This window comes from Pelobates fuscus, chromosome 6, assembly GCF_036172605.1.
Source record: "Pelobates fuscus isolate aPelFus1 chromosome 6, aPelFus1.pri, whole genome shotgun sequence".
NCBI lineage: Eukaryota > Metazoa > Chordata > Amphibia > Anura > Pelobatidae > Pelobates > Pelobates fuscus.
Genome location: NC_086322.1, coordinates 217487240 through 217506321, shown reverse-complemented (window position 1 = coordinate 217506321; position 19082 = coordinate 217487240). Strand labels below are relative to the sequence as shown.

The following is a 19082-nucleotide window of genomic DNA, read 5'->3' as shown; positions in this document are numbered from 1 at the left end:
AGTTTGCTTGGCCATGTTTAGAATTCTAATTGTAAGTGACTTTTTGTATCTAGAAGTCGGTGTGGTCGTGTGGTGGAGCAGCATTGCTGCCGGTTCCAGTGGTGGTGGGTTGTCAGAGAAGCGGGAGGCTATTTTATGGATTGTCCACCAGAATGGTTGGACAAGGTCGCATTCCCACCAAATGTGTAAAGGTGTGCCCGTTGCATTAGCGCACCTCCAGCATAGGCTGGACCCATGAGCATGTGTGTACTAAGTCGTGTCTGGGGTGCAATACCATTGCGTAAGTATCTTATATGCGGTCTCCTGACTCTTACTAAATATTGAGCAGTGGTGGGTGATATTGCAGATCTTTTCCCATTCAACCGTACTAAATGTGTGATTAAGTGCCTCCTCCCAGTCTACGTTTGTTTAAGCATTCAACAACATTTTGGCAAGAGTCTATGCACATATAGTTTTTGTGTAAGAAGTGAGTTGTTGTGAAGGTAAGTGGTACCAGTCGCGTCTGTTATAGGGTGGGGGTCCTTCACTCCAGTCTCCTCGGCTGGGTTGTGGTAGTGCCAGGATTACAGAATGATCCAGCACATAGAATTGTGTAACACAGAGGACTGATAGGTAACGTATACCGGACCTTAGAATGGCCGGACTAACGTACCAAAGAATAGTCAGGAATAGCCAAGGTCAAGGGAAACAGAAAGAGACACAATGATAAGGAAAAGCCAGGAGTCAGGGATGCCAGAAAACAGGGAAGTCAAAAACAATGCCAAAGTCAAATAACCAGAATTACCAAAATCAATAACGCGCTCTCGGACAACCACAAGGGAAACCACGACAGGGCACTGAGCAGGATGAGAACTGGGCCTAAATACCCCTCCTCTAGATCTGATAGGCTGTAACCGGCCTTTGACCCCAAAGCAGTTACCAGGTTTCAATTTGCATAATTGCTGCTCAGCATTAACCCTTCTGTGGATTTGATTGCTGCTCGGCACAACTTTTCCTGTGTGGACAGTAAATGTCATTAACCACATTTTTATAAGCGGATGAATACGTGACAGGTAGCTCCTGTTAAGTGTCCGTTAGTGTGACAGGTTAAGGGTTGTAATGTTAGTCTACTATTGTGTTGCGGTCTAGTTAGGAGAGAGCGGGGTTGAGTCCTCCAGGTCTCGGTGGGTACTGTGACCGCGTGACCTAATGGGGATTGTAGAATCCCTTGCTGGTTAAGTTTTTGCACTGTGGTATATATTATGTGCTCCTAAATTACCCCTTGGCGTGGGGGGGGGGGTCTGGTTCAGGTCTTGGCCGCTGCGTATTGTTCCGCTTGAGGCCTCCTCGGCACGAACTCCGGTGCACTGACTGCATCCCGCCCAAGGGGGCATGTGGTTCTCCCCAGTGGTCCCACTGGTAGAAGGGCATTCTGGGGGAGACCCAGCGCGCCCAGGACCCTCGTGGCTTCATGCATGTTGCTTACAGTATGTGGCGTGTCTCCCCTCATGATGTGTAGGACATGAGTTGGGCCCCAGTGGTACCTGATTTTGTTGGCTCGTAGCACTGCAGTGAATTGTTCTAGAGATCTTCGCCATGCTAATGTTCCGCTTGAGAGGTCTGGGAAGAATGACAGGGTCATGTTTTCAAAGAGGTATGCCGACTGCTCCCTGGTGGCTGCTGGGACTGCAGTTTTGTCCCTCAGGTTTTGGAATTGGAGCACTATGTCCCTAGAAGTGCTGGGTGGTGCCCTGGCTGGTCTCAGCAGTCAAGAGTGTGGTGAGGAGCCGGCTGGTAAAGTGTGGGAGCTCTGCGTCGGGAACTGAATCAGCCACCCCCCTAACCTTTAGGTTTTTGCAGCGTCTTTTGTCTTCCTGTAAAGAGAATCGCTGGTCATGTTGTTGGTTCTGTTTTTGCAGTGCACTGATTGCAGCTTGGAGCTCAGTTATTTGAGTGGTATGTGTTGTGGAGATTCCCTCCACTGCCTGGAGTCGACCTGTCAGATTTTTCAAGTCATCTCTTATCATAGTCACGTCGGCCGCGATTTTCCTATGGTGCTCAGCCATGAGGTCTCCTATGGCTTCCATAGTTACCGGTTTGGGGTCAGTCGCGGGTGGCTGGGTCCGTGTCTGGACCGGCTGTTTTAATGCTGGGGCCGGTGATGGGTCTCCCTCTGTGTCGTCCGAGGAGCCGTCGTAGAATTCCGAACAGCCGCCATACAGGGATGCCATTCCCGATATCCATGCCGGGTCGGGGCTTGTCCGGCTTTTGTTTTTTTCGTTTTTCTGGACTCAGTTTGCGGTGGTTTCCGCCGGTGCCCAGGTGTGGAAAGGGTGAGTTTTTCTTTAGTTTTGTCCGGAGCTCCTCCACCATGCGTCCGTCTGCTTCCCCAGCTTAGCTCCGCCTTCCATATTTGGAGTTAATAATACTGCACAGTGTGTGGTTATTAGAACAGATAGGAGAAAGAACCAACAAGTGAGTAATTCCCAAGAGATCCTTGGAAAGAGACCTTTTATGTAAAAAACACTCTCTCAAGGTAAGAACACATTACAACTTTATTGTTTGAATTTAAAAAAGTACAATATATTTCCACAAAACAAAAGGCGTTTTAGTGTCACACAAACGTGATTACGTGAACAAACCCCTGTGGTTCATAAACTGGAAAATGCTAATCTGATGACAGTATTTAATTCAGCTGGGAATGTTAATTTAGGAATAGCAATTTAAAAAGTGTGATTTTAGTACATTATTTTAATAGCACTCCTATAATTTGAGTCAGGTCCTCTTAGAAAGGGATAGAGGGTGTCAATAAATCTCCTTCTATGAATTTCTACAATAGGATAGAAACGTAAATTCGAATTAACAGTTAAATCCTGTGGGATAGAGGATGCTAGCTAATCCTTTTATTTAGATTTCCAGATAGGGTAGATTAAATAAGCTTTTAACTTTGTTAAATAAAAGAATGCATATGATATTGAAATTTATTATAGACCAATTAGAGGGGTAGGTAAGTAGAATTCCTTAATAACATCCACTGCTAGTATATTTCAAATTACCATTGTGCTTTGAAACCCCGTTCAGTCACTTACCTGAGGCAGCGACGATGTCCCTGCTATAAATCAGGAAGTGACCTCTAGTGGCTGTCTAGTAGACAGACACTAGAGGTGGAGTTAACCCTGCAATGTAATTTTTGCAGTTTATAAAAAAAACTGCAATAATTACACTTGCAGGGTTAAGAGTAGTGGGAGTTGCCACCCAAACCACTCCAAAGAGCAGAAGTGGTCTCTGTGCCTGGAGTGTCCCTTTAACCCCTTAAGGACACATGACGTGTGTGACACGTCATGATTCCCTTTTATTCCAGAAGTTTGGTCCTTAAGGGGTTAATGACCTGAGGTTAATGCAACAGGTGTGGGATTAATACTGCCTAGTTTGAGGTTAATACAGCAGGTGTGGGATTAATACTGCTGGTTTAAGGTTAATACAGCATTTGTGGCATTAATACTGCCCGGTTTGAGGTTAATACAGCATGTGTGGGATAATTACTGCACGGTTTGAGGTAAGTACAGCAAGTGTGGGGTTAAAACTGCCTGGTTTTAGGTTAATACAGCAGGTATGGTGGGATTAATACTGCTCGGTTTGAGATTAATACAGCAAGTGTGGGATTAATAGTGCCCGGTTTGAGGTTAATACAGCAAGTGTGGGGTTAATACTGCCCGGTTTGAGGTTAATACAGCAGGTGTGGTGGGATTCATACTGCCCGGTTTGAGGTTAATACAGCAGGTGTGGTGGAATTAATACTGCCCGGTTTGAGGTTAATACAGCAGGTGTGGTGGGATTAATACTGCCCGGTTTGAGGTTAATACAGCAGGTGTGGTGGAATTAATACTGCCCGGTTTGAGGTTAATACAGCAGGTGTGGTGGGATTAATACTGCACGGTTTGAGGTTAATACAGCAGGTGTGGTGGGATAAATACTGCCTGGTTTTAGGTTAATACAGCAGGTGTGGTGGGATTAATACTCCCCAGTTTTAGGTTAATACAGCAGGTGTGGTGGAATTAATACTGCACAGTTTTAGGTTATTACAGCAGGTGTGGGATTAATACTGCACGGTTTGAGGTTAATACAGCAGGTGTGGTGGGATTAATACTGCCCGGTTTTAGGTTAATACAGCAGGTGTGGTGGGATTAATACTGCCCGGTTTTAGGTTAAAGGACCACTATAGTGCCAGGAAAACAAACTTGTTTTCCTGGCACTATAGTGCCCTGAGGGTGCCCCCACCCTCAGGGTCCCACTCCTGTGGCGCTGAAGGGCGAGAAAGGGGTTAATCCCTTACCTATTTTCCAGTGCCGGGCTCCCTCGGCGCTGAGACTCTACTCCCTCTTCTTCCGTCACCAGCTGAATGCGCATGCGCGGCAAGAGCCGCACGCGCATTCAGCCAGTCTCATAGGAAAGCATTCTCAATGCTTTCCTATGGACGCTGGCGTCTTCTCACTGTGAAAATGAGACTGCCTCAATGAGTCTCAATGAGACAACCACTAGAGGCTGGATTAACCCATAGGTAAACATAGCAGTTTCTCTGAAACTGCTATGTTTACAGCAAAAAGGGTTAAACCTAGATGGACCTGGCACCCAGACCACTTCATTAAGCTGAAGTGGTCTTTGTGCCCATAGTGGTCCTTTAATACAGCAGGTGTGGTGGGATTAATACTGCACGGTTTGAGGTTAATACAGCAGGTGTGGTGGGATTAATACTGCACGGTTTGAGGTAAATACAGCAGGTGTGGTGGGATTAATACTGCACGGTTTGAGGTTAATACAGCAGGTGTGGTGGGATTAATACTGCACAGTTTGATGTTAATACAGCAGGTGTGGGATTAATACTGCATAGTTTGAGGTTAATACAGCAGGTGTGGGATTAATACTGAGGGGCATTGGTGTTGGATCGAGGTAACTTTGTTTTCCTGGCTATATAGTTTCCCTTTAAAGTCATGGCAGAAGCATTAGTGGTAAAATACATTGCATATTCTTGGTGTTCTCAGTTCTTCTTGGGAAGAAGAAAAAATGATTGTGTGTCAATAAACAAAAGTCTGAGCCTAAACATACATGCATCCTATGAGCGCAGTGATTGTGTTTTTGTATGTGTGTGATATGTTTAGAGTTTTATTTCTCAAATAACCAGTACATTGTATTCAGTGACAAAGTAAATTGGAAAGGTAATACAGTTTGTTTAAATTCACAGTATTTGTTTTTAAAACTATGTAAATTAAAATAGTCTAATGATGTAATTAATTATTATTACCCTTCCAAACTAGGGAGACTCTGGAGGGCCTCTTGTTGAAACTCAGTCAGATGGATCTTGGTATCTCACTGGAATCGTTAGCTTTGGGAAAGGGTGTGCTGTTGCAAACAAGCCCACTGTCTATTCCAGGGTTACTTATCTGCGCAGTTGGATCACGGCAGTGTCTGGCCTTTAACACACTACAGAGATAATGAAGAGGCAATTGTGGTGATATGGAGTCCTGTCTTACTAAAATATGTAAAGAACCACCATGAACTTTCATATGGTCATCACGGGATCTTTGGGAAAAACCTCAGGTCATTACACAACATGATGCCATTCTTTGTTGCCATCTCGGATTATATGTATTCATGCATTCTCTCTGAATCTTTTGAGGGAGATAGTCAACATTTGCATATATCAAGAATACACACGGCACTGATCTCCAAGCTGGTTTTGAATCCCGTGTTGAAAGATGTGATGGTGCCCTCTGAACAGTCGAAGCTTCTCCATTGAGGCAACTGGGAGCATCATCCCACCAACTTTTAAAATATAAGAATTTAGCTCTGTCATCTCAATTTTAGCTTTTTTTCCCATTGTTTCCTCTTAAGGCAAGTTCCATTTCCTTTGTTAATTGAGAAAGGAAGTGGAACTTGCCTTAACCCCTACCTTTTGTCAAGATTGCCAATCATAAAAAAAAATGCATTAGACCAAGTAGTCCCTCTTCTTTTTTAAAGATAAATAGATCAAAAATAAAAAAAGAAGAAAAGATTCTGAAAGAGGAAGAGAAAAGGTAACAATAGGAGAAAGGTAAGTTTGAGGTGACAGAGCCCATTTAACGGTGTGTTAGACAGATACTTGTTGTTTGAGTCTGTTTAATGCAGTTACTATGCTGCTTCTATTTAAAGGATTAATCTTTGTAACCCTCCTCCTACTTCCTATTGACTCTGAAAAGCAAGACAGAGCTTGGGTTTTTGGGGAAATCTCCCATTCCTCTGTTTATTACATGCATAATTAAGCTTGGTCTGTTTTTGTTAGCCCTGCCCAGTCCCTAGGCACCTAGTGTCTAATTGTTCATGCCCCAAAAGGCAGACATGTAAACTGGCCTGTCGTTTTTGGCAGAAACCAAGGGGGGAAGTGCCAGCAGCCCTCCTCTTTCCCTGCTTCCCTGTGGTGGTCATGGTAAAGACCTAAATGCACCTGACTCTCCGACTGTTTTGAGTCTAGAGCATGGTTCGTCAACCTGGTCCCTACCGCCCACTAGTGGGCGTTTCAGGATTCCAGGTGGGCGGTAGGGATTTCCAGGTTGATCGGGCCGGCGGGTGCGAGCCGGCGGTACCCGTGCGACTGGGTACCGCCGTGACCATTTGCGGCTCCGGCCCGCCCGGTAAACCGCCGGGGCCGCCTTCCAAAGTGTCCATCGGGTGGCCCATGCTGTCAGGGCCACCCGATGGATGCGGATTGTAAGGGGGCCCGGTCGCGCTGTTAAAGCGCCCAGCGCTGACCGGGCCCCCTGTGATGACATCAGAGCTGGGAGGAAGTGATTCCCCGGTCACTCCTCCCAGCTAAAACTGAGAGCCGCGCGGGAGGAAGCAGAGGGAGTCAGAGTGGGAACTCTGACTCCCATCCACCTGAGCCACCACTGGACCCCAGGGAAAGTCACCCTCCTGCACCTTAAAGGTAGGAAACAGGAGGGTGACTTAAATATAGTGTGTGTGTGTGTGTGTGTGTCTTTGTAGCTATGTCTTGTGTGTATGTGTCTGTCTGTGTATATGTGTGTGTGTGTGTCTTGTCTTTGTATGTATATGTCATTGTATGTGTGTCTTGTGTGTCTGCATGTGTGTGTGCATGTCTGTGTGTCTGTTTGTATGTGTGCCTGTCTGTTTGTATGTATGTGTCTTGTGTGTATGTGTGCCTGTCTGTGTCTTTGTGTGTGTATGTGTGCCTGTCTGTGTCTTTGTGTGTGTATGTATGTGTGTCTTGTGTGTCTGTATGTGTGCCTGTCTGTGTCTGTATGTATGTCTTGTGTGTGTGTGTATGCGTCTGTCTGTATATATATGTGTGTGTGTCTGTCTGTATGTATGTGTGCCTTGTCTTTGTATGTATGTGTCATTGTATGTGTGTGTCTATGTATGTCTTATGTGTGTGCATGTCTGTTTGTATGTGTGCCTGTCTGTTTGTATGTATATGTCTTGTGTGTGTATGTGTGCCTGGCTGTGTCTTTGTATGTGTGTCCTGTGTGTGTGTCTGTCGGTATGTATGTGTGTCTTGTCTTTGTATGTATGTGTCATTGTATGTGTGTGTCTATGTATGTCTTATGTGTGTGTCTGCATGTGTGTGTGCATGTCTGTTTGTATGTGTGCCTGTCTGTTTGTATGTATATGTCTTGTGTGTGTATGTGTGCCTGTCTGTGTCTTTGTATGTGTGTCCTGTGTGTGTGTCTTGTGTGTGTGTCTGTCTTGTGTGTCTGTGCCTGTCTGTTATAGTGGACTATAGTAAGTGAGCTACCTAGCTCAGCCTTCCTACTGGGCATTGCTATAAGGACGGTTAAAAAAAGGGGAAAAAAAGGTGGGGAGGGGAATTGAGGAGGGAGAGGAGATGAGCTGACGCACAAATGAGAAATCATATTATGCGCAAACAGAGAAGTCGTCTGAATATCACTGAAAGAGACCTTCGTTTGTTCCTTACGAAAATCGAACCAGATATCAAATATTTAGTCTCGCAGCATCAACCTCAAGGATCTCATTAATCACTAGTAAAGGTAATTTCAATTTACTTTATTGTTTTCTCATTAAACGTTATAAAGTTAAAAACCTTATAAACCTGCATTAAGTAGAAATAAAAAGATAAATGTACGTACATTTATTTTTTTAAAAAACACCCTCCTTTCTTAAAAATATTCCGCATTTGCGCGAAAACTGGTGGGCGGTAAGGAAATTTTTTCAACCAAAAAGATGCATTAGTGGGCGGTAGGTAGAAAAAGGTTGACTACCACTGGTCTAGAGATTTGGTTCACTGCAATGTCAGCAGGCAGTGCTTTAACACTGAGCTTCTAGCTCAGTTCTCCATAATACTAGAGGGCACTGCGTTAGTATCCCATACCTGCCACCGTGTTTGAATTCCACTGGATTTACCCTGCTCCCTATAGCCCCCAGCCAACCTACTCCACACTAGCAGCAGGTGCTGGATCTTAAATGTATAGACTGTATAGGCTGCTGAAGCCAGAAAACCAGTTTGCGGGTTGTCCATTACTGTTTTCTGCTACTAATGTCTGCAAAACATTATGGGTCAAAATGTGACATGACAAATAGAAGTCGCTTTTTATGTTTGTGAAAAAGTTCTCTGTTTAGAATACAGCTGAAATCTTTTTAATTACTCTTAAATAACCAAACAAAACTAATTTCATAAAGGCCCCGTTACACCTCTGATCATCAATTTAACATGTAAGACGTTATCTAAAAAATCCTCAGTATTCATTTAACGGTTTATAGATCAAATTTGTTTGTCTTTAAATTGCATATTAGGCTCTAAAATGTCTTTCGCTTTTTCATTTAAATTATATCTAGCCTTCCAAATTTATATTGATAATTGGTCATGCCTTTATGCAACATATACCTTAATACTAGGTTTAACAGAATACACTAATAGATTTCTGCAGTATTAACTGTAGATTTGCATAGATAATCAATGCAATAGATAACAAGCAATTATAGTTGTAGAATTTACCAGTTGGATGAGTATCACCAAAAAAATATATAATAATTAATTTAATTGACCCCATTACAATTGTAGAGAATGGATGATCAAACTGAGCACTTTGACAGAATTGTGTTCCACTGACCAAACTTTGAAATCGTATTAGTTATTGTCTGCATTTTACCTGATCTTACTAAACAATCAGGCAATAAAACAGAATCCTATCTCCTGAAATGATTGCATTGTAGTAACACATTTGTTCTAATAGCTGATAACATCAACTTCTGTATTAAATTAGTTACTAGCAGTACTGCAATAGCAAGCAGTGCATGATTAGCCATAAAGTGACCTTAGGCAGCCATCTAGAACCCAAGTTTTAGACACCATTAATTTTCTTGACTCATTCACCATCCCTATGTAAAGAATGAAAAGGGGGCAAACAATGCCTATGAGATCTAATTTAAATATGATGGTATCTTGACCATGAATTTGATGACATTTAAAAAAATAATAATAATTTGTCCAGCAAAAAATAAAAAATAAAATACTATGTGTACTTGCATAATAATTTTTCCTCATCTCCCTTGTTGTAAATTGTTGCAGAAATACTTTTATTTTTAAATCATTTTAATAATCTCAGGATTCTAAATGATGAAGCATGCATATGTTTTTTTTTTCCCCTTTAGGCTTTTTTTTAATGATTTTTTAAAATTAATTTCACATTAATAAAATGTGTAAGAAAATACCTATTTGTTATTTAGAAGCACTTTTTTTGTCATGTGGATTATATTGGACATCAGAATATCAGTATAATTTATTTAGTTTTTATATTATAAATGCAAAATATATATATTCACTGTTGTATATTTTCTATTTAGTTCACATATTGCTATTTTAAAAGTCTGCGATTATGTTAATTACTTTACCAGTGTTTATTTGTAAAATAACTATAATGGATAAATTATGCAATTGCAATTGTGGAAATGTTGTGACTTCTTTTGAATATGCGTTGTTTCCTGTTATACAGGATTAATAATCACTCTTTGTTATGAGTCAGTATAATAGTTTAATCTTGAATCCTGACACTTTGTACAATGGATACAAACATGCACAGGTTTTGCAGTACATTTTCCATTGATTGTATGATTTTAGAAAGCAGATCTTGTTCAAATCTCAAAATAAAAAATAATTAAACTTTTTGAATAAATTAAACTGTGTTTGTTGTCATACTCGCCACATTCCATCTATCCTTCCATCCATGTACATAGATTATGTTTTCATGTATGCTTTTGTGTTTGTGTGTTGGTCATTTATGGTATCACTGTGAAATTGGATGTGGATAGTTGTGTTAAAATCATCATAATTCGGGGGGGGGGGGGGGGGCGTGTCCTGGACTCCAGCGTGAGCGGTCGCATGTAGACAGAGCTCCGCACTGCTAATGCTGAAAACACACTACAAACAGTGACCCAGCTGACCAAAACGACTCAGCCAGGCATGTCTCAACCCAAACAACGTCGCCAGATGGAGAAAGGCGACAAGAACAACTTCTTCGGGGTAAAAGCGAGCCACACACGAGGCCAGACTCACCACGAGGAAAGATGGCGGAGGAGAAGACTCACCCCAAGAAACGGAGGCCGCTGAGCTACCGGTCACACAAGGGATCCTACGGACCATGCTAGACACAATGGCGGACAAGCTACAGCTGGCATTTCAAACCTCCTTAGAGGGGCTTCGCTCTGATATCAAGGAACTGGGCGACAGAACATCCGCGATAGAAGACAAAATGGCGGCATAAGAAGAGGCCCATAACAGCATGGCGATGATGCTGGACAACTTTAAAGACAGACTAGCGGCACAGGAGGGGAAACTAGCAGATATGGAGGACAGAGGTAGACGGAACAACCTCCGTATTAGAGGAATTGCTGAAAATATAAGCCCGGCAGACCTCATGGCCTACCTCAGGGGTCTATTCAAAACCCTCGCCCCGGACGTGCCCCAAGATATGCTCCTTATGGACAGGGCACACAGAGTCCCGAAACCTGCCTTCCTACCGGCGGAGACACCCAGGGACGTACTGAACCGCTTGCATTATTTCCACATAAAAGAGGAAATAATGAGGGCAAACAGAACATGCAAAAAGGAAGATATGCCAACATCTTAGCAAGCCATCTCCATATACGCGGACATCTCCGCATATACGCTGAAAAGACGGAAGGAGTTCTCCACTATTACCGCTCACCTCCACCAAGATCACCTGCCATACAGATGGGGCTACCCGGTGAAGCTGGTGGTCCAAACACCGGATGACGGAGCGAAGACCCTTCACAGCTGGGGTATTGACGTGCAGATGGGGGCACAAGGGACTCAGAGACTCCCTCCGACATGGAGGAAACCTAAGCACTGATATGCCCTCATGAGGAGGAATTGAGACTGCCAGCTCAAGAGGTTTTTAATCCAACCAACTAGATCAGGCTTGTATGAGATATGCCAGTTAACTTGGAAATTGTGTAACACATGTTAGAGACAGGTTTAAGATGGTGAGCATGTATGACAGAGACGGGGTGCTGGGGGTGAAAGGTGGCGGGCAGAGAAAAAGGGGTAAAGGCGTAGTGCAAGTTGGTGGTCCACAGAAGTGCAGCCAGCATACAGTTCGGGTGCATAGGTAACTCTTGGGACCCCCCTCTCCCCCCGGGTCTCGCTAAAGCACACCAACGTGTTTTCAAAAAAACAAAAAAAACTCTCGTTATATAAGTTGACAAGACCTTCTCTGAGCCTAAAAGTCATTCTCAAACATATTAGAGCCCACACAAGGTTGGGATCCATTTCCCCCACACTGGGTGAATCTGACACCGCACGATAGACCTGAACAGCTACCACGGATCTCTGGGCTGCATAAGTCACAGGCCTCCAAGGGCCATCATCATACTGGGTCACATCACTTAGCGGCATAAAGGCAAAGGCTGCGGCCACGGCACTGCTGCCAAGATGGAAGCCGTTAGCTTCCACCCCCACAGCACCACTAGTAGGTGCATAGCCGGATACTCGGCAATTTGTTTTTTTCAGTTTGTGTTTTTTGGTTTTAATGTTGTAAATATGTTTGTAATTACTATGTCTGCTATTCATAGAGTATACTTTGACGAACAACAGCCGAGTCCATACCGAGTAAGGGCTTCCAGATATTCCTCCACCACATCAGCAGGAGGGTTAGCACGCCAGCAGGTAACAAGTGGACGGCTCCTGGGTTAGGTAGAACTGGGACGAAGGAGACCCCCCGAACACAGATGCCCCACACAAGAGAACACACAATACAAAGACCACCTTCCACCGTGAAACTATACTCATACAATGTTCGAGGACTCAACATACCGGTGAAAAGATACCTCCTATACAAGGAAATCATAAATAAGGCCATAGACATTTTGTGTCTCCAGGAGACACACTTTATGACAGGAACCCACCCAGCCATTCTGCAGCGGGAATACCAGCTCCAATTTCATGCCACTGCTACTAACAAAACTAAAGGCATCTCGATACTTATTAGCAAAAATGTAGCTTTCCTCCCCCACGCGCACCACATCGACCCGGAAGGCAGATATGTTATCATAATAGGCTAGTTCAATGACATACCCTACACAATAGCAAACATATACGCTCCGAACACAAACCAACGCAACTTTCTTCACAAAATCATACAAAAACTACAATCTGTTCAGCAAGGCACCACGATAATATGTGGGGACTTTAATCCCGTATTTGACCCCGCAATAGACACGACCCTAGCCACGACCAAAGCGAGAACCACTCCACTTAAAAAACAAAGCAAAGCGCTAAGGAAACTTATCCACAGTCACCACCTATACGATGTATGGAGGGCCACCCATGTGGGGGAGAGGGGATACACGTACTACTCCCAAGTACACAATACATATTCCCGTATTGATGGGTTCCTTATTTCGGGAGCGGGCATGACCCAAGTGACCCAATGTGACATAGGGCAAACACGTGGTCCGACCACGCTCCGGTAGAACTGACACTCAAAAACTTGTATGATCCCACCCACAGGAGCCCGTGGAGATTAAACATGACGCTTCTGCGGGACAAAACTTTCACAGCAGAATTAGGTACGGAAATAGCACATTACTTTCAAGACAACGATAACAGAACGATAAAAAAGAAAGCCAACTCGCAACTATTAACATACCAAAGGGATCTCCAACGGGCCATGACACAGAACCAAATCACACCCACAACGGAGCTTAGGGACCACATCATACAACTAACGAAGCGCATACACCAATTGTCCTTAGACCAAGTGGGTTATCACCTGAAAAAACTCAAAGCACAAACCTACACACAGGGTAATAAAGCGGGCAAAATATTGGCACAGAGAATTAAGACACAACAGGCAGCCCAGAAAATAGCCTACATGATATCTCCCACTGGACATAAGATAGTGGGGCCCAATAACATAAGCAACATATTCGCTAATTATTATGAATCACTGTATAACCTCCGCAATGACAAACACACACCCCAGCCCCAAAAACCCAACATAACCAGGTTCCTAGAAAAAATCAACTTACCCACACTCATACCCACCCAAAAAACCTGTCTATCGGCCCCCGTCGCCGAGGCGGAGGTATTGAGGGCTATAGCCTCACTGCCAGCAGAGAAAGCCCCGGGCCCGGACGGCTTTGCCAACTGCTATTATAAACAATTCCAACAAGCCCTGGCCCCACACATCACAAACGCGTTCAATGAGGCTGTACATAGGCGAGAAATGCCCCCGGAGGCACTGAGAGCACAGATAATCACACTACCAAATCCCGGCAAGCCACCCACCTACCCACAGCATTTTTGCCCGATTTCGTTACTGAATACGGACACAAAACTCTTTGCAAAAATATTTGCTACCAGGCTAGGAGACATACTCCCACTCATTATCAAAAATGACCAAGTGGGGTTCGTGAAGGAACGCCAGGGTGGGGACAATACAAGGAAGGTCATAGAAATCATCCACAGTGTCCAAAGACAACATGTAGAATCTGTGATACTCTCGCTGGATGCAGAAAAGGCCTTCGACCGACTGGGGTGGGGGTTTCTAGAGGCGGTTCTCCGTAAATTTGGGATGCCGGAGGCCTTCTGCTCGGCGGTCGGGGCCTTATACAACAAACCATCCGTGCAGGTGATAACAGCGGTATTTACGTCATAGTCCTTCCCCATAACAAACGGAACAAGACAGGGGTGCCCGCTGTCCCCCTTGCTATTTGTGTTGGCGCTGGAACCGCTAGCGGAGTTAATCAGAGCAAACAAGGCCATACACGGGGTTAAGATAGGAGGGAGGGAATTCAAAATAAATCTATTTGCAGATGACATTTTGCTAACTTTGACCCAACCCCAAATCTCATTGCCCAATTTAATGGACAACATCAAAGAATATGGCCTAAATTCATATTACAAACTAAACGTCACCAAATCGCAAGCCATGGGCGTAGGGATCAGGCAGGACCACCTGAAACACCTCAGTGACACTTTCTCGTTTGACTGGTGGAGAGATAGCATCAATTTCCTGGGCATCCATATACCCCCACACCTACCGCACTTATTCAAACTCAACTTCGTCAAACTTACCAAGATGTTTACAGACACAATGCAATCATGGGAGGGCAAGTACCTCTCATTGCTAGGCAGGCTGGCTGCCTTCAAAATGACCCTACTCCCCAAACTCCAGTACCTTCTACGCACGATCCCCATACGGGTGCCAGGGCAATACCTGGCAGCGATACAAAAGCTCCTAGTCCGATTCGTATGGGCAAATCGCAGGATACGAGTGGCCACCAAATTACTACAACAGCCCGTGAGGGAGGGGGGATTGGGAATGCCCAACATAAAAACATATTATGGCGGCCATAGCGACATCCAACTCAGTGAAAGAACCCCCCCAGTGGGTATATATAGAATCACAATGGGCATGCAAACAAGGATTACGCCACTTATACTGGATGCCACACATGCTACGCCCCAAGTGCAAAGACATGTTACCACTGACAGCAGTGATGTTACAGACATGGGACAAGGTCAGGGCATCGATGGGTAGGTGTGGACCGAACACTGACAATATGCCAATGGTGAGCTTGCTGGCAAGCATCCCATCCTTGGATCCTACCCCGTGGATACAGGGGGGATGCACACGCCTGGGGCAGATGTGCGAGGGAGGGAAGATACTACCATTTCCGATATTGCAATCCAAATTCTCCCTATCGGCCAGACACATCTTCCCTTACTTACAGGTAAAATCCCTAGTGTCCACCCTCCCGGTGAATGATAACCCCGAACCTTCGCACATACATTCCCTAGAACAGCTATGCTTGTCCGACACAACGCAAAACTGTTGTCCAAACTGTATGCACTAATGACGGACCTACACACAGATACTCAGACAGACTTTAGGGACAAATGGCAGACAGACATGGGACACGAGATAGCAGACCGAGACTGGAAATAGGCGTTTAAAGCACACAGAGGCCTCACTGCGTGCACCTCACACCTAGAAATAATGAGGAAAATAATGTACAGGTGGTATATGGTCCCACACAGGCTAGCCAAAATATATCCGGGAACCCAAAACGAATGCTGGAGAGCTTGTGGGGAACTGGGGACAATGTACCATATATGGTGGGCCTGCCCGGTCATGACCCCATTCTGGGAAATGGTGGAGGAAATAATAACTGAAGTGTTGGGGGAACCATACCATCTGACACCAGCACAAGGCCTCCTCTTCATGCACCTAGACCGATGGCACAAATCAGAGAGGCAACTAATTTACCAAGCGCTCATTGCAGCGGTCACGTTGATAGCTAGAAGTTGGAAAAAAAAACATCCACCAACCAAACAAGCCTTATTAAACCAAATCTCCACCAACTGGGAATACGAAACTATGGCCAACAGACACCTCCAACCAAACCATACGGTCAAGGAAGCACAAATAAAGTGGGATAAATATATGGCGAGAAACACAACCCAGTGAGAGCAGATAAACAAACGCTCTCCCCCCCCCCTACAGATACCAAGACGTACCGTGTACTAGTAGTCCTCAGGGTCGAACAAGGCTTTTAGAAACACAGGTGCCAAAGGTGGCAGAATGTGGAGTAAATTGGAACCCCAAAACGCTAGCATTAACCCCTGCTCTCTGACTCAAAACACAGCGGATAAGGCTACACGGAGTATGGAACTAGTACGAAATCTAGAAAGAATGAACCATACAAAGCAGACCCCAAGTTATCGAATAAGTTAAGGTTAATTGGGGGTGGAGCCTGACTAGCAAGCGAGTAAGACGTGCTCCGCTCGAACTCCCGCCGGACGGCGACATAACCGACAGAAATCGGGGGGTGCAACCCTGGAAAACCCGCAAAACGAGGCTAATCAACTTGGGGAACCCAGTGCACACCCGCAGATACCTGACTTGCCACCCGGAATGCCCGGGATCCGAAGCGGAAGGCTGCGGCCTACAAGAGAGGACGGGCTGGGAAGACGGACGCTTCCCGCTAGCCGCTCAGAGCCGCAGACCAGCACAAATCATCCCCCCCCCTTTCGACCGGTGGGGGTTAACCCGGTCCCTAATCTGCTGACGCAGCCGGCAACCACAGCCGACGGACTGGAGGAGCAGGCCTCTAAGATGGCGGCCATAAGCGACGACTACACTCCTGGAAAGCAGCTGCAGCCTGCGTCACCAGACCTCAATCTACCGGTGAGAGACTCTCTGGACGCAATTTTTGATACATTTTGGACTCAGCTACTGGCCCACACAAGACTAACTGCTGACATACCTCTCACTGGCCCACCTACAGCACTAGCAGGCGGCTCCAATAGGAATGGGAAACCTCAGAAGGGCACTAAAAAACGCCAAGCCACAGCAACTCACATGAATCGCCCACCTGGACAGAGGGCAATGAGGGGATTGACCCGCAGGTACCGGCCACACAAGTGGAGGGCAGCAGACGCCACATGGCAACACGCGCCAGATCCATGCACAGCCCAACGCACCCGCCCGCTGGGAAAGTCCCTGGACCTGAAAGGACCCCAGGCTCATGGCAGGAAGGTACCAGCCCTCACACTGACCCAGGGCCGAAGAGGCACCATGTCCACAAAGGGCTGCTTCGCTGGCTCGCTCTATATCTTCGACCGCTCCTATACCCACCGAGTCTTACCTCAAGGCCCAGAGCTTCACCCACAGCAGCAGGGGCGAGGTACTAATACACTACGACAGACCGCCCAACGACTCATTCACTTACCAGAAGCCTCTACCATGGGCCGTCTACAGCGCCTTCCCAGGCCGAAGACCACATGGAGTCAGACTCCAAGACACCGACCACACCGCCGGAGGCTTGCCCGCCGCTGGCGGCGGCAGAACACCCAAGCCCCACATGGCGCCTGACAAAGGGACGACCCGGCCTCTCTGAGCAACCGAGTCGGTGGAACACAGCTGAAGGCCTTCATTATGACCTGGGGCTGGCTGACGGCCGACACCAACTCGCACCATGCCGCACCCCTGTGGCTTTTTCTGAACGACGATGCCAACTTCTCCACCCCACCCAGCAGAGGTATAGGCTGAACAGGCCCCACTAAATGACGGTCCCTCCACCATCCCTCTCCAGTCCAGTGCGGTGACCTAGCTTGAATGACCCACATGGACTCTCCTTGCTGGACTCCCTCCTGTAACCATGCTTACCATGTTGACTACTCGTATAACTTTGTTATTATTTTATCTTAAATTCTTTTTAAATCTTGTATGGAAAACTACGCTACAACCCTTTAGCTTACTCTTACCACAGTGAGACTCAGAGCCTACACTCAACATACACAGCCTAGCAAACATTGGCACCTTATACACATGTATACGCCTGTCGTGTGCCCAGTGAAGTGTAAATGTAAGTTCTTAGTAAACTCACACAGCCATATATGTTTAGCCTTGAGCACAGCCACCACTGTATGCACGTTTAGCGTAATTACCTCCTTACAAATTATTTTTCCTACTGATGAGTATTCAGATAGTTACCTAGCCTGCAATATTCTTGAATGTTTGACCTGACGATGTAATCATCTAAAACGTGTCTACGATGTTATATAGCCTACTGACTCTATTTTAAAAGTTTACCTAGATAGGCACTGTTTACGGTTCTAATATGTTTATGCTACACAACAAGCCAACAGAAAACTGTTTTAACAAACAAAAAAAAATGAGGCATCGCTATTCAGGAAATGTGGTTTCTTCAAATTAATGATGTACGAACAGGGGCGGACTGACTGGTCGGGCACTTCGGACATGGTCCGAGGGCCCGGCCGGGAGGGGGGCCCGCCATCAGGGGGCCCACCCGCCCCTTTAAATGCTGCAGCCGCCTGAGCGCTCTCTTAAGAGCGCTCAGGCTGCTGCAGCTTCTCACCTCCCCTCCTCTGTAGCGTGGCCGAGCTGCTGTGCGGTCCGGTGCCCGGCCGGAGTGATAGGAAGGTGCTCAGTGTGCACTTTCCTGTCAGTCCGGCCGGGTACAGGAAACAGAAACTCCTGTTCCGCGCGGAACAGGAGTTTCTGTTTCCTGTACCCGGCCGGACTGACAGGAAGGTGCACACTCAGTGTGCACCTTCCTATCACTCCGGCCGGGCACCGGACCGCACAGCAGCTCGGCCACGCTACAGAGGAGGGGTGGGTAAGAACAGAGAGGGAGGGGGTGGGGGGAGAATTAACAGAGAGGGAGGGGGTGGGGGGGAAATGAACAGAGAGGGAGGGAGTGGGGGGGAATTAACAGAGAGGGAGGGGGTGGGGGGGAAATGAACAGAGAGGGAGGGGGTGGGGGGGGAATGAACAGAGAGGGAGGGGGTGGGGGGGAAATGAACAGAGAGGGAGGGGGTGGGGGGGAAATGAACAGAGAGGGAGTTGGTGGGGGGGAAATGAACAGAGAGGGAGGGGGTGGGGGGGAATGAACAGAGAGGGAGGGGTGGGGAATGAACAGAGAGGGGGGAATGAACAGAGAGGGGGGAATGAACAGAGAGGGGGGGAATGAACAGAGAGGGGGGAATGAACAGAGAGGGGGGATGAACAGAGAGGGGGGGATGAACAGAGAGGGGGATGAACAGG

General features: G+C 46.2%; 1 protein-coding gene across 1 annotated transcript in view; it reads left to right on the top strand.

The window, feature by feature from the left end:
* Positions 1-6480, top strand: part of LOC134565702 (transmembrane protease serine 11G-like) — a 152664-nt gene extending 146184 nt beyond the window's left edge. Inside the window, exon 12 of the mRNA XM_063425340.1 lies at positions 5292-6480. Coding sequence (XP_063281410.1) covers positions 5292-5453 — 162 coding nt within the window. The 3' untranslated portion in view covers positions 5454-6480. The remainder of the gene's footprint in view (positions 1-5291) is intronic.
* Positions 6481-19082: the final 12602 nt, after the last annotated feature.